Source organism: Poromitra crassiceps, assembly GCF_964638095.1.
Source record: "Poromitra crassiceps genome assembly, chromosome: 1".
Classification (NCBI taxonomy): domain Eukaryota; kingdom Metazoa; phylum Chordata; class Actinopteri; order Beryciformes; family Melamphaidae; genus Poromitra; species Poromitra crassiceps.
In genome coordinates, this window is record NC_139623.1 from 89,641,163 (window position 1) to 89,656,288 (window position 15,126).

At 43.3% G+C, this 15,126-nt stretch overlaps 1 protein-coding gene across 2 annotated transcripts in view; it reads right to left on the minus strand.

The window, feature by feature from the left end:
- Window positions 1–15,126, minus strand: part of xrcc1 (X-ray repair complementing defective repair in Chinese hamster cells 1) — a 49,005-nt gene that overhangs the window by 21,040 nt on the left and 12,839 nt on the right. For both annotated transcript variants that reach the window (XM_083633506.1, XM_083633505.1), the window contains exons 8-12: window positions 13,827–13,995; window positions 13,486–13,729; window positions 12,486–12,602; window positions 2,923–3,001; window positions 2,737–2,836 (exon numbers count right to left, since the gene is read on the minus strand). In XM_083633506.1, the coding sequence (XP_083489632.1) occupies window positions 2,737–2,836; window positions 2,923–3,001; window positions 12,486–12,602; window positions 13,486–13,729; window positions 13,827–13,995 (709 nt within the window). The remainder of the gene's footprint in view (window positions 1–2,736; window positions 2,837–2,922; window positions 3,002–12,485; window positions 12,603–13,485; window positions 13,730–13,826; window positions 13,996–15,126) is intronic.

Here is a 15,126-nt window from a genome sequence, read left to right on the forward strand (position 1 = left end):
TTTGTAACTAACATTAAATGCCGACCGGGTACAGCCATCAGCTCCTCGCAGCAGTAACGTTATGAACATGTAACTGAAGTTGGCCGCAGTGTAGCTTAATTCTGAATGTTGCCAAACTTCATTCATACTGACGTTTTATTTTGAAAACGGCTATGGCGTAATCGCGTGTGTCGCGTGTGCAGGCACGTCAGAGTTTCTGAAATGTGCCGTCTTCAAGCGATTACATGAAGCCCTCAGCGGGAAGCGTCTCAAAGAATTTCACTCTGGAAGGTGGTTTCAAAATGTGTCGTTTCCTAAGCCCAAATTCGCCGTCGCCGTCTAAAAGCGAGGCACTAACGATACAATAATTCCCCGTCACCATAGGAAACCGTCCTCGTGTAAAGTGCCCCTAGGATGCAGGAAGTAAAACAGGTGCAAAGAAAATCCAGTTTGCTGTTCCTCTGTTGCAGGGACAGCTGGACCAGTCCCAGCGGCGTGTATACTTTTCGCAACCCAGTTTAGATGAAACCACTTTACTTACTTTACTCGTTTATTTGGGAGGGACAAGCATAATTAATGAACACGTTGAAACATGTAAAATGATACAAGTGTAAAAAATGCGGGATTTAGCACGAGGCTAGTTTGCATCCATAGTCCCCAACATAAAACAACATAAGAACAAGGATATAAAACAGAGCAACAATACAGGAAACAAAGTGCATTAAAACAAAGTGCATTAAGAGCATTAAAAGTGTATAAAAACCATAAACAAATTACAATGTTGTGTATCAGTGTGTGCGTGTGTATGTGTAGGGGTATGTACGTGTTATGGATGAGTGAGAGTATGTTGTGTGTGCGTATGTACTTGTGAGCGTGTAATAGTGCGTGTGTGTTTGCGTGCGTGCTACAAAGTGCAGCGTGTTCACAAGTCTGGTTGGCTTTCAGCCATTTTTTCAATTGTCCTCGGAAGGTGGCAAGGGTGGGGCTTTCCCTTATAATGCCAGGGACACTGTTCCAGATCTGGCAGTCTTTTATGGACAGGACATTTTGGCCAAAGGTGGTCAGTCTGAGCTGGACTGCAGAGTCACCTCTTGTTTCCGACATGGTGCCAAGTCCAGTGATTCTTTTCGTGTGTATGAATTCCTTTACAGGTGGGGGAGCTAGTCCGTGAAGGCACTTGTAGATGAAACAAGCACTCTTGAAGACCTTAACATTTTCAAAGCTCAAGAAGTGATGTTTTTCCAGAATGTTACAGTGATGGTGTGACAATGGTTTTCTATCAAATACCTTGATGGCTCTATTGAAAAGCTGTTCAATAGGTTTTATGACTGTAGCACCCGCAAATGACCAGTTCGTAAAACAATATTCAATGTGGGAGAAGATCAAACAATGACGGTATGACTTTGCAGCATCAACTGTTAAGAAAGGCCGAATGTGTTTGAAATTTTGTAAATTAAACTTGATTGTCGGTTTCACTTTTTTGATGTGTTTCTTGAAGGAGAGATTTGAGTCCAAGATAACTCCGAGGTATTTGAACTGGGAGACTAGTTCTAGTCCCCCCCCCCCCCAGAAACACACCAGAACTTGTGAGTTTAGCTGCTCGTTTGCTGAACATCATGCATACAGTCTTCTTGGTATTCAAGAGTAAGCATGTGTCGTTTAACCAGAGCTGTGTCTTCTCTAGGGCACTTGTGAGGCTAGATGAAATTAGCTCGGTCCTCTTACCATGTACAAATATAATCAGGCAGATCATTAATATACATGGAGAAAAGTAAAGGCCCAAGTATTGATCCTTGTGGGACACCTACTGGGCTGTCACGGTAAGGTGATTTGACACACTGTTTTCTGCCGGCTAGGTATGACCTGAACCACTGCACTGTATTTGTGGAGAAGTTGAAGTGGGACAGTTTGGTGTCAAATGCCTTCTTGAGATCCAGGAAAACAGCACCCACGTATGGGTTTTTATGCAGCAGACATTTTACTTTTTCAATAAAAACACAGTTAGCTGACTCAGTAGAGTAATTGGCACGGAAGCTGAACTGCAACGGGTGGAGTGGAGTCTGGCCTTCATCAAGATATTTTGTAAACTGTTTTGACACCCATTTCTCAGCTATCTTGGAGATAACTGGGAGGATGCTTATTGGTCTGTAATTGGCCAAGCCCCGAAGTCATTTGATTGGTCGCCACAACTGCTTCTTCCCGCCCTGCCAAGCAAGCGACTCCTCCGAGCTCATCCGCCGATGCGAGGCGCGCACACTCACACACCGCTTCCGCCTCATTCCCGTCGCTGTCCTCCACCACCACGGACACCAAACTACCGTAAACAGCAGAGGCGACTCCGCTGCACCCCGAACGCCTCTCTTTACAGCCAGGCAGTCACCGGTCAAGGAGAACTCTTTCCCCGAAGTCGAGTGTTTTCCCCATTTCTCCTTCCCCTTGAGATGTGTGGCTCGGAGAACGAGGAGTGGGCAGCACTGCATAATGAAGCCGGGATGTGCTGCCTGCTCCTCCTAGTTCTCCGAGCCACACATCTCAAGGGGAAGGAGAAACGGGGGGGGCAAACACAAACACTCGGGGAAAGAGTTCTCTTGGGTGGGATGTGAAATAGGCGTAGTTAAGGTCAGTCCAGACAGAGTGTTTGAAGTGGCAACGAAATGTTGATGTTGATGCCAAACTTGAGCTGAGCTGTAGCTTCATTGAACTACAATGCATGTCTTTGTACAGTGAGACTTCTATTCAAGTAAGCTGGATGCAAACCTGGTTCCTCTAGGTCTGTGGAGCCGCCATACTCATCTTCTTCCTTCAGCTTTTCTGACGTCTTTTTTGGAGTGACCTGCCTCTCCTGTTTCTGCGGAGTCTGAGAGAAGATTGGACAGGCCATTCAAAACTTTGATTCATTTTTCATTTGATCATTTCTTTTTCAGGTTCAATAAATACATTTACCCGTGTGTCCCTCTCCTCTTCACTCTGGTCGTCCTCCATCTCGCTCCCTGAGCTGGACTCTGCACCGTCCATGAAATATCTGAGGGAAGATGATAAAGGACAGAAGGAAATGAAGGCCTGCACCCAGTTAGCTTTACTTGTACAATGTTGCAATACAAAGTGGGTCTTTGATGCTGTAATGGGAGCAAGATTCAGGGAGCAGGTGATATTTTTTAGGCTGGTCCATTGACACAGACCCCAATACTGTCCTGATCTTTATCTTTATCTTAAGAAATAAACCTTGGAAAAACAAACAAAAACAATTCAAATAGTACAGCAAATTATTCAACAACAACAAAAGAGCAGTAGTTCTCAAAGTGAAGTCCGGGGACCCCCAATGATCCGTTCCAGGGAGTCCCCAGCAAAAAGAGGAATAATTATTTTCACTACAATTCCATCCATAAGAATGTTTTCTTTTTCTTTTTTTATATATATTTTATTTTACAATTTTCAGAACAAAACAGAACAGAACAACAGGCTCAAACAAAGACAAAAACATACATATATCAACTTTTCAGCATGCATAGTGATACCAGCCATGTAAAGTGTCAATGTGCTTGCAAGAAATGTGCGTGGGATCCCACGCAAGGGGTCCATAGAGAGTCAGTCAGGCGAGTCATAAGTCACCTCTAACCTCGTCCAAATAGGCCAGAAACAGATCCCAGACCTCAGAGAATTTCTTAAGTGAATTGATCCTCAGAAACCGGAGTCTCTCCATATGTATAACATACATATCCTTCCTCACCTTCCTTCCAGCCACAGCTGGAAGGAAGGTGAAAAGGGGGACTTCCACTCCTTAAGAATAAGTCTCTTGGCGACAGTCGTCCCCTGTGTCAGGGACTGCTGCACAGCCATAGGGAGGAAAAGTGAGGATTCTGAGCAGCCGAAGATGGCGAGTTCTGCCTCTGGTTGAAGGGCTACTTTGTAGGCCTTAGAGTACCAGTCAAATATCTTGGCCCAGAATCCGGAAAGTAAAGGATAAAACCAAAAAGCATGGGATAGTGTACCCTCTAACACCTGACACCTATCACACAGTGGTGAGATGGAAGGATAGATCTTGTGCAGTATAGCCTTGGAATAATGAAGACGATGAGTGACTTAAAATTGGATCAGCTGGTGTCTGCTGTTAACCGAGCAGAGTTGGACCAAAGACAGACTCCTGTCCCATATAATTTCAGACAAATCAACACCAAGCTCCTCCTCCTCTCTAATCCTCTCAGTGGGGACCCTGATGTGATCATCAAACAGACACACAAATCTGGAAATAAGATGCCTAGAGTGAGGGGGGCTTAACAAAACATAAAAAAAAACATGTTCACTTGGGAGAGCCTCAAAATCCAGAATCTTGGATCTAATGTAGTGTCTGACTTGTAGGTATCTAAGCCAGTGTGTGTTAGGCAACTCAAATTTCCTTCTCGGAAGATCGAAGGATGTAAAATTACCATCTATGTACAGGTCCCTAATGGAAACCAGCCCCTTCTCACTCCAGGGATGATAGATTTTGTCTGACCATGGTGGTGAAAAAGAATGATTAAAACAAATTGGTGTGAGGACAGAAACATCAGATAGACTCAGAACACCTCTAATTTGGTTCAGAATTCTGACTGAATTTTTCACAACAAAACTTAAATGTTGTAAAGTCCCGTGCTGCTCTAGCTTAGAAAATAACATAACTGGCAGAGATGAGTTCACAATAGAGCTCGCCTCCATTTTCAGCCACAGGGGATCCCCAAGAATTAGATTGTCAGGAGTTCCCTGCCGCCAGAACATCAAAGCCCTAAGATTAGCAGCCCAATAGTAGTGTCTAAACACTGGCAGGGCCAGGGAAATTCTATGGTTCTTATCATTCCAGATGTAAGACATAATTATGGAGTCCAGCTCTTTAAAGAAAGCAGATGTGAGGAAAATAGGAAGGTTTTGACACAAATAGAGGAACTTGGGAAGTGAAACCATCTTGACTGAGTTTATACGACCAATCATGGACAAAGGGAGGATTTTCCAGTTTTATATACATTGCTTGAGTGTCAAAACATATTCACCAACATTCAACTTAAGTATTAATTTAGGATCTCTGGGTATGGTCAGGCCAAGATAAGTGAGACGATCTTTAGCCAATTTGAATGGGAGGTTTTCCAAGAAGCCGGGGGTGAAGACATCAGAGAGAGGCATAAAGTCACTCTTTGTCCAATTAATTGTGTATCCGGACAGCTTACCGAAGGAAGTGATTAATTCTAAAAGAGGAGGGATCGACCTCTCCGAGTCATGTACTGTAGGTATAATATTACGTCGTCTGCGTACAAACCATCGGCTGTGTCCCGAGCGCGGCAGCATTTCCTGGATGTATTCCATGCGCTTATCTATGCTGTCCAGTTTGTTTCCAAACCCTCCAAACTCTGAACGGAGCGACTTTAGCTCAGCTAGCACCGCTGCTAAGTCTGCCATGTTAGCTTCTTCACCGTGTGCTGTAGATGTAGTTTTGTCTGTCGTTCTTTGTGAGGCACGATTTCGGGTGAATATTTCTTAGTCAGCGATTGTTTTGGCTTGTTTGGATTGTTTCTTGCCATTCCAGGTCACTAATTCAGGGTTTTAAAGCAGTTTTTAGTGCGGAGTTGTACCGAGCTTCAAGGCTAAACCGCTATCTTGGTTCTATGGAAGCCCTCACTCTGACTAAACGTTTATTTCTAAATAAACGAGTGAGTCGTCCTTAGATGGTGGTTGTCCCATCCATAAGAATGTTTTGAATGAATATTTTGGTCATGAGTTTCATATACATTCTGCAATAAAACATCTAAAAGCAAAAATCAGATCAGATGGGGACCCTGGGTCAAAATCTTATCAAATGGGGGCCATGGTCTAATTTGTGTCTGTTTAGGGGTCCTTGAGGTGAAAGAAAGTTTGATAACCAGTCCAGTGTGTTAAGAGGACAGCATCATGACACTATCAGTAATGTTTTATGCGAGTGTTCGAAATGGCGAGAAAACAAAGCAAAATGTCCATCTTAATTTCAGAGTCCGTCAGTCTAGTTAAAAAGGCACGATACATTTCTCAATGAAGACGTGACTTTTCCCCGCCTCCCGCACATATTCCTTTAAAGGTATAGTTTGGATTATTGGACATAAAGTTGTATGAACTCCATACCAGTTGTAGAGTGTATGGGGAGCTGACTTGCCGATCCATGAGTCCCGTGGGCGGAGCTCTAGCTTGATCTGAGTGGAGAAAAATGTGTCCCGACCAGAGCATGTGAGCGGAGTGGAGCAGTGATAATTACCGCTCCTCGCTCACGGAGCGGACCTTTCCACCCGCTCCAGTGCTCCCGGCCGCTCCGCTCCAGACCGCTCCCCACTCGATACAGATTTCACCCGCTCGCACTCACCGCTCCGCTCCACTCAAAAGAATAAAAAAGATAAAAAGGCCAGGGTGTTTTAATTTGCGTTTAAACGCCTGGGCAATGGGCATTGCTCACTACAAATAACATGAGCTCAGCAGAGTCGGCTGCAGAGTCGGTTTCTCTTCCTTCTCATCTCGCAGCAGCTGGCAAGAAAATAGTGGGCGTGCACATGGCCACGCACCGATGCATTCTGGTTCGAACATGTTGTGATCGAAACTGGAGCGGGACTGAGCGGGTGATCGGTGCCGCTCCAACTTTCGCTCCGGTATCGCTCTGGTCCTCGCTCACCGCTCAAGCCAAAATCCCCCCGCTCCGCTCCGCTCACATGCTCTGGTCCCGACAGACATTCTAGGGTCACAGAGTTATCAAGTTTTATTCCTAAAGAAAGAATGCATCTGCTATGACATCTCATTTCATCAATAAAACCGCAGTCTTGCTGTTGATCAGCTATTTACGTTTACGCCAGATTTGAGGGGATGTCTTTATGAACCTGAATACACAGATGAGGAACTTGTCAGATCGACCTAGAATGGGCAGAAAGAGAGAGGAGAGAGAGAGAGGCGGAGCAAGAAGACGCAGATCAACAGGGTTGGAGAGCTACTGCTGCCGAGTAGCCTATATAGGCTATGTATTTATTAGGGCTGTCACTTTTTATTTGAAATTCGAATTTAACTTTGAATGTGGGGGAGGAGGGGCATGTTCGAATGTAATTTGCCATGTTCGAATTATTATTATTTTTTATTAAAAAAAAGTAATTAATTAACCAAATTAACCAACTGCTGCTTGCTGGTAATGTTAATCCCATGTAAAAAAAAGTCTCCAGATTTGTCACATTAGTATCTTCTGAGAAAGATTGTCTCCAGGGTCTGAAAAGTTGTCTCGAGTTGGATGCAGCCAAGTGTGTGAGGCAGTGTTGTGACTGTAAGCGTCCAAGCTAACACAGCAGAGGAGGAGCTGACTGACTGGACCATGAGGACAGCTGAGGATTTTTTTTTAATATTCTTTTAATATTTTATATTATATATATATTTATACGATGTAACCGGCAGGCGCGGACTGCATAATCGGGCACGTTGGGCCGATGCCCAGTGGCCTGGCCTGCGAAAATAATAATAATAATAATAATAATAATTAATTAACCAAAAAGCTTTGAATATATTGGAACATTTTGCGGGCAATTCGAAGTTCGTTCGAACTTTATTTTGGGAAAAAGTGACAGCCCTAGTATTTATTTATTTATTTTTTAACTGACAACATTGTTAGATTTAGGTACTATAGTCTCTCGCACCATGGGATTTGGCGCAGCAGTGCTCTTCAGTACATGTGTTTTCCTCTGCTCTGGACGTGGAGGTAAATAATCCTTTTATAGGTGAAATGAGCACCGTTACACTCAATTGTTTTTAATCCTCGCTGGCTTTGTGTATCCACGGCAGTCACTAACTTGGGCTATGTATTTATTTAGGTAGGTGTTTCAGACACAACACGCTCTGTACTGTATGTCTGTAAACAGCGAGGCAAGTTGACAAAATGGTACGCACTTGATGATTTTCCAGGCTGTAGCAATCAAAACCTTAGTGATACTGTATTCCATCATTTCCCTGTCACGGATCATGCCCTCAGGGTGTATTCACACCTATCTCGTTTGGAGCAGTTATTCCGAAACGGAGAGCATTTTCCCCCTTGGTGCGGTTCGTTTGGGGGAGTGTGAACACAGCAATCGCACTCGGATGCGGGACAAAACAAGCGGACCGAGATCGCCAAGAAAGGGTGGTCTCGGTCCGCTTCCAAACGAACTCTGGTGCGGTTCGTTTGTGGTGAGAACGTGAGCCGACCTCGATCCGCCACAACAGCAGTAAACGGTGCGCATTTTTGGATAAACCAGCTGCCGTAGTCAGCTGCGCTGTGCGTAATGGCCTGAAGAACGAGCATTTTTATCGTTTAAAAACAACATCTTTCAGATCCTGTTTTGGCGACTTGTGACTTGCATCGATAGACTTTGGGGGATTTTTGGATCATCACATCAGCAGTTTGAACTCAATCAACTTACCTCGGACCATGGGAAGCAACGTTAATGTGTTGAATCTCTAGGATTTTGCCTGTGTGCGGTGCTCTCTCTGGTCTCCATTCAATAAATGAAAACAAATCGTGGTAATCAGAGCCAGCCTTCTTTGTGATAAGATTGTCTGGTTCAATCAGACAATCAGACTGATTGCATGTCTTCCTCGAAATGTCCGTTATTATTAAATTATTTATTAATATTTTATTCCTGACAGGACAGGTGTTCATATGTCTCGGCTAATCCTCATCTCCGTGATAGTAGCCTAATAGCAGAATTTGCGAGGGTCTTTGATCTTCTATCTCCAAATTCCCAATAGCCTAAATAGGCTAAATAAATACATAGGCTTACATAGCATACATTAATAAATAAATAAAGAACTCTCTCTCTCTCTCTCTCTCTCTCTCTCTCTCTCTCTCTCTCTCTCTCTCTCTCTCTCTCTCTCTCTCTCTCTCTCTCTCTCTCTCTCTCTCTCTCTCTCTCTCTCTCTCTCTCTCTCTCTCTCTCTCTCTCTCCTCGCACGGCGGACGCCCGACATAGCCTAAAATGTAGGTCTAACAAAACGCATTTTTATAATCATATAGGAAAATCTCTGGGAATTATTTTGTCCATCCCGAGAGGCTATTAGCCTATCAGAGTCTCTGCTGGCCAATCCAGGAAGTTTGACAATACTATTTGGACCGTTTCATTTGTGGCTGTGTGAACACAAACGAACCAAGGCACAAATGCAACAATTGTATCAATTAAGTACCTGAATCGGAACAAAGCAAACGACCCAGAGGTGTGAATACACCCAACTCTGGCTTGTTGAAATAGGGTTGAGCTTCGACACAAAGCCAGCGAGGATAAAAACAATTGAGTGTACGGTGCTCATTTCACCTATAAAAGGATTATTTACCTCCACGTCCAGAGCAAAGGCAAACCCATGTACTGAAGAGCACTGCTGCGCCAAATCCCATGGTGCGAGAGACTATAGTACCTAAATCTAACAATGTTGTCAGTTAAAAAACAAATAAATAAATACATAGCCTATATAGGCTACTCAGCAGCAGTAGCTCTCCAACTCTGTTGATCTGCGTCTTCTTGCTCCGCCTCTTTCTCCTCTCTCTCTCTCTGCCCATTCTAGGTCGATCTGACAAGTTCCTCATCCGTGTATTCAGGTTCATAAAGACATCCCCTCAAATCTAGCGTAAACGGCATATCTTCATTGCTTTCATAGTCAGACATGTTTAGTATGTTTTAGTAGCCTGTTTACAGAGCGCGTTGTGTCTGAAACGGGAAGGCTGCATTTACCCACTATGCTTCTGCTAGCTGGAACAAATTGCCTGAAGACCTCAGATCTGCCCCAACCTTACTTACTTTTAAAAATAGACTAAAGACTTTTATGTTTACCGTCGCTTTTAACTGCTGACAGCTACTATGCAAACCCAATGAGTCCTCTATAAGTTTGAGCTCTTTCTGCAACTGCTGCGCCTGTTGCTTATTGCACTTTTTATACTCTTTTTTTAAAGTTTTGTTGTGATGCTTTTAAATCTTTTATTTTCCTGTCAACCATTTTATGTGCTTAATGAAGTTGCTTAATGCACTTTTTATACTCTTTTTTTTGTGATGCTTTTAAATGTCCATTTTATTCTCTTCTTTTCTTTTCTTTTCCTGTCAACCATTTTATGTGAAGCACTTTGAATTGCCTCTGTGTATGAAATGTGCTATACAAATAAATTTGACTTGACTTGACTTGACTTGAAACACCTGTACACAGTGTTATTAGTGACCACCGCGGAAGCAGTGCGCGGATCCAGAAAGTACTGCCAATAAATAGCGCGGTCTGATCAACAGCAAGACTGAGGTTTTATTGATGAACTGAGATGTCATAACACATGCATGCTTTCTTTAGGAGTAAAACTTGATAACTCTGTGACCCTGGAATGTCTGTCGGGACTCGTTTTTCTCCACTCAGATCAAGCTACAGCTCCGCCCACGGGACTCATGAGTTCATACAACTTTATGTCCAATAATCCGCACTATCCCTTTAAGCCTCTATAAAGTGGAGATTAGTACAAAAATGGTTCTCTGCTCATCTTCCAACACAATGCAGCTCAGTCAGGCGCTTCTCAGTTTAAGGACAAACTTCAAGGAGACAAAGGAGGGACTGGAGCACACTGATCCTATTTAGAGATTTTAATTGTGCAAACAGCGGACTATTGTTTGACACTATCAGAGTCACTCTGATGAAGACACAATAGTGACGAAACGTTAGTCACCTGTATGAGAAGTTATAACAGAGAGCACCATCACAATCATCTTTTCATTTCAAATCATCATCATCGTGGTCGATTTGCACGTCTCAGGCAAAATCAGTGTGTGAAATGTTTCCCGACAAGCTCTTGGGATGCTTCAACAGAGGCAGGCTCAGTTTTAATGAGAAATGTGTTTACTCATTCAGTCCCATTGTACTGGGACATTGTCGAGCTGCTCAAGTGCTTTTTCACTCCCCCTACCCCCTCTTCCTCCTTTCTGTCTGAGGTTCTTCTCTGATTCGATAAAGACTACAGAGAAAGCATTTCTGCGGTGCTGAGCAGCAGACATAATCTCATTAATATATACAACATATATGGAGGAGGGGCTGTGTTTGTTTTGTTTGTTTACCTGTGGGCGCATGGCAGCAGCTGACTGGTTTTGTGCGTTTGCCTACGAATGCTTAATTACAAACTGTGTGCATGAAGGAGCGACAGATTGTATGTGTGTGTATTTGTTTGGGTACTTGTCATCATCAAAGTAAGTGGTCCCTTTAATTACCCATGGCAGATGCAGCTTTTAAATAAAGGAGACACCATCAAAGCCTTTCACAATAGAGGGGCTGGGCAGGCCAATGGAGGCCAAGTCTGGCTCGGGAAACGAGCCAGGGGCAAGGAGAGGAGGAGGGAAGGGAGGAGGGATAGTTGGTACGATCAGATATTGGCGAGTGTGAGAGAGAATGATGACACAGCAGGGCTCGACATCAACGGTTGCCCGGGGCAACCAAAAATAAAATGTCAACCACTTCTTGGCCTTTGGTGGCCACAGTGGCAACCACGTTTTAACATGTAAAAAATATGTACAGCAGCAAACAGCAAAATATGCACCAAATAAATATTTTTGAAATACTGTGAGTGACATACATGTGACATTTTTTGCGGCTACAATCAGAGCAATGTTAATTACCAGTCGGAACCTACGTACTTGCTGCACGTGCGGTGTGTTTACTGGGGCTTGTCAAAACTGACGAGACACCTCCACTTCATGCATGGAAGACAATAGTTGAGCATTCACTGACTAGTCTATATAGTCTTAATGGCACAGTGAATCACATTGACATTCAACAAACTATCATGACATCAGCGTAATCATCAGCATAATCATCAGAAACTAGTAATTGGATGTGTGTAATTGTTAGTATTCCCCGCACTCTTGTCTTTCAACTGGAGGATATTGAGGTACAGCCCTGCGTTGGAAAGCATTCACCCTGCTGAAGTGTCTGTGAACTAGGGCTGCACAATATATCGTTTCAGCATCGTCATCGCAATGTGCACATGTGCAATAGTCACATCGCAGAATGTGCAATGTCAAGTAAGGCAAATTAACTCATAGCCTACAGTAATGCACGCCCTCTCTGTGACGTTCTAAGCTCTTTCCTACTAACTATAGTACCTTTACTCACTTAGCATCCTGCAAATGTGGCTAAAAACACACTCTCCTACTACGTCAACCATGCAGGTTACCCACACTAGACCACCTTCTTAAACGGGCAAGGCTTGATAGACCTATTCAAGTCTTTTGGTGAAAATTCCTGTATTTTTTCATATCGCAATATATATCGCAGAATAAAAAAATATTGCAATGCCAGTTTTTTCCAATATCGTGCAGCCCTACAAAAACACACTGAATCCCAACCAGATCTAGAGGAACCGCTCTGTACCTGAACTCTGTGAGCAAAATGAGTTCCCCTACAAGAAGTATTAATAAGGTTTTGTCTCATTATCATAACTGTAATGATGATCTCTCTTCACTGCTCCTTTTTGGTCCCCGCGCCCGCTCTCTTACCGCTTGTATGAGATCTTCTGCCTCCTCTTATGGCAGTCCATCACCCATTCCTTCCGTACGATGATGCCCCCTGCTGATTTCACTTGGCTGTACTTGGGGGTGTTGGCAAAGGCACAACTGGAGATTAAACAGTGAACACACACACACACACACACACACACACACACGGTTACATTACTTGCAGCAGAGCACAGAAAATGCCATCAACCTGATTTTCTCTGGAGTAGCGGTCATTTTGGTGACTGACAGTACGCTCATGGAATTATGTCAACTTGTGCAGGAAAGAGCAGTGTGTACAAGTAACAATAAGGACAAATAAGGAGTGGACCACTCCTACACACACACACACCCTTGTGTCTTAAGTTACTTAAGATTGCATATTAGAGCTGAGCAGTTCATTGAAAAATAATCGCACGCGCTATATGAACTTCTGCAATTTCCAAATCGCAGAGGCTGCGATTAATTACTTGAGAGAGAGGGGCGTCCAAAATTGATTTGTGAACAAGGTATTTTATAGCTGCAGGTAATCTTTGGTCTATGAATCAAAACCTTTCATCACACTCAAACTCAGTAAATCCTGCATACTGACATCTACAAAACTACTTTTCTTTAAACAACTTAGTTCTAAACAATGCAAGAAAATCTAAACTTTTTGTTACTATCGTTCATCTCTAATGCACATTGCTCATCATACATATCTTTTATTTTTAATTGTATTGTTGTTTATTTTGACACCAGCACCAAGATACATTCCTTGTACATTGTACTTGGCAAAATACAGTCCTGATTCTGATTGCAATCATAATGCATCAATAATCTATTATAAATGGTGTAGCATGTACAGCCTAAGCTCATACCGTATTTCTTCTAATACCCTCTATCTGCCGCCGGGTCTCCTTTAACCGCCAGGGGTCTGGGTTGATTTAGCTAAATAAACGCCCAGGCGTTTATTAGAAGAAATACGGTAGTTCTTCTCACAGACTTCCTGAGTGCTACTTACATAAGGTGTGTGGAGTCGGGGGTCCAGTCGGGCCGGTACTTGGCACCCATGGCCAGAGCCTTGTCCCTCAGCTCTGCTCTGAAGGGGTTTTGGAAGCCGCTGAGGACAAACAGCACCCCCTCCATGATCCGGTTCAATGGCACCTGCTCAACGCTCGGGGATTTGGCTTTGTGGTGTTTAGGTTTAGGCTCGGGTTTAGACTGGCTCTCCCTCTTCTTGTCAGGACTCTTCTGGGCTGGTGAGGCTGCAGGGAGTAATTCGAAAAAGGTTTTGGGTGAAGAAAGAATTTGCATGCCAGGACCGTTAAATGCAATATACACTTAACTAAATTCTGAGTTCACCTTTAGTGGTGCTGGGGCCGGGGGTGCTGGCTGGGCTGGGTTTGGGCCTGGGTCTGGCTGTGGCAACTTTTCCCTCAGGTGAGCCTGTTGGGCTGGTCTTCTTCAAGGCAGGAGGACCAGGGGCCGACTGCCGCTCCTTGCTGAACTCAAATTTTCTCTTTACTGGCGGCTGTGAGGAAACGGAGAAATAAGAAAGTTAACCAAATTGATACATGCTTGAGCTATATGACATAAAACATTCGCTCAACAAAAAACAAAACAATGATTCTGCAAGCTTGTTACTCATTACATTCTTTGAAAGAGGTGACAGGCAATGATATTAAAAATGGTAAGCAAATCTGCAATAACTGCAACCATGCCTAAACCCTTACTAGACTGCACTACGCAATGCAGAGATTATTTATGATGAATATTTATTGTTTTGTGCAAAATAGATTTTTGCTTTGCTTTTCAGCATGTCAGACAACTTTATAATGACCTTCGCCAACAGAGTTGTGATGGTAATCTGAGATGCAAACATACTCTCGGATGTTGATCTTTGGCCAAAAATGTTCTCAAACATCCCATTGATCAAATCCCACCAACAGATTTCTCTCCTGTCAGTCCTGCTCTCTGTCCCTCTCTATTGTCTCAATAGAGAGGCAAAGTGACCGCCTACTTCCTGCTTCAGCCCTGTACCAGAGATTTTCATCCGCCATTTATTTTCCCATACACATTTCGTAAAATGCGTATAAAAATAGTTTTACTGGTTCAAACCAAATGGTACAGATATATTTAGAAACAGGAGAGATCGCATAACATTTCACTGGGGCCAAAACGTTAAAAGAAATTCGGATTTAAAGAAAATATTTTTTCTATGTTTTTTTTTGTTTTGGTCCGAGTGAAATGTTCTATGGTCTCTCTTATAGCGTTAGCTGAACTGTTTGGTTAAACGAAGTACAACTATTTTATAAGCGTTTTACGAAATGTCTATGGGAAAATAAATGGTGGATGAAAATCTCTGGTACAGTGCTGAAGCAGGAAGTGACGTTCCACTTTGCCCCTCTATAAAGAAATAAAACAAGGGCAAATTCGGCCCCAGACCACGTGTGTTGTGTTTTTTCAACCAACTCAATGATCATGGTGTTTAACACCTTACTCACTATAGAAAAGAGACTAAGGCCCAATCCCAATTCTTATTGTTACTCCTACCCCTTGTTTTTGAGTGTCCCTCACTTTGGCCCTTGCCCTTCCAAACGGAGCCACGAAGGGTAGGGATTGAAAACAATAACCTAGGGAATAGGACACCACTCATTACTAG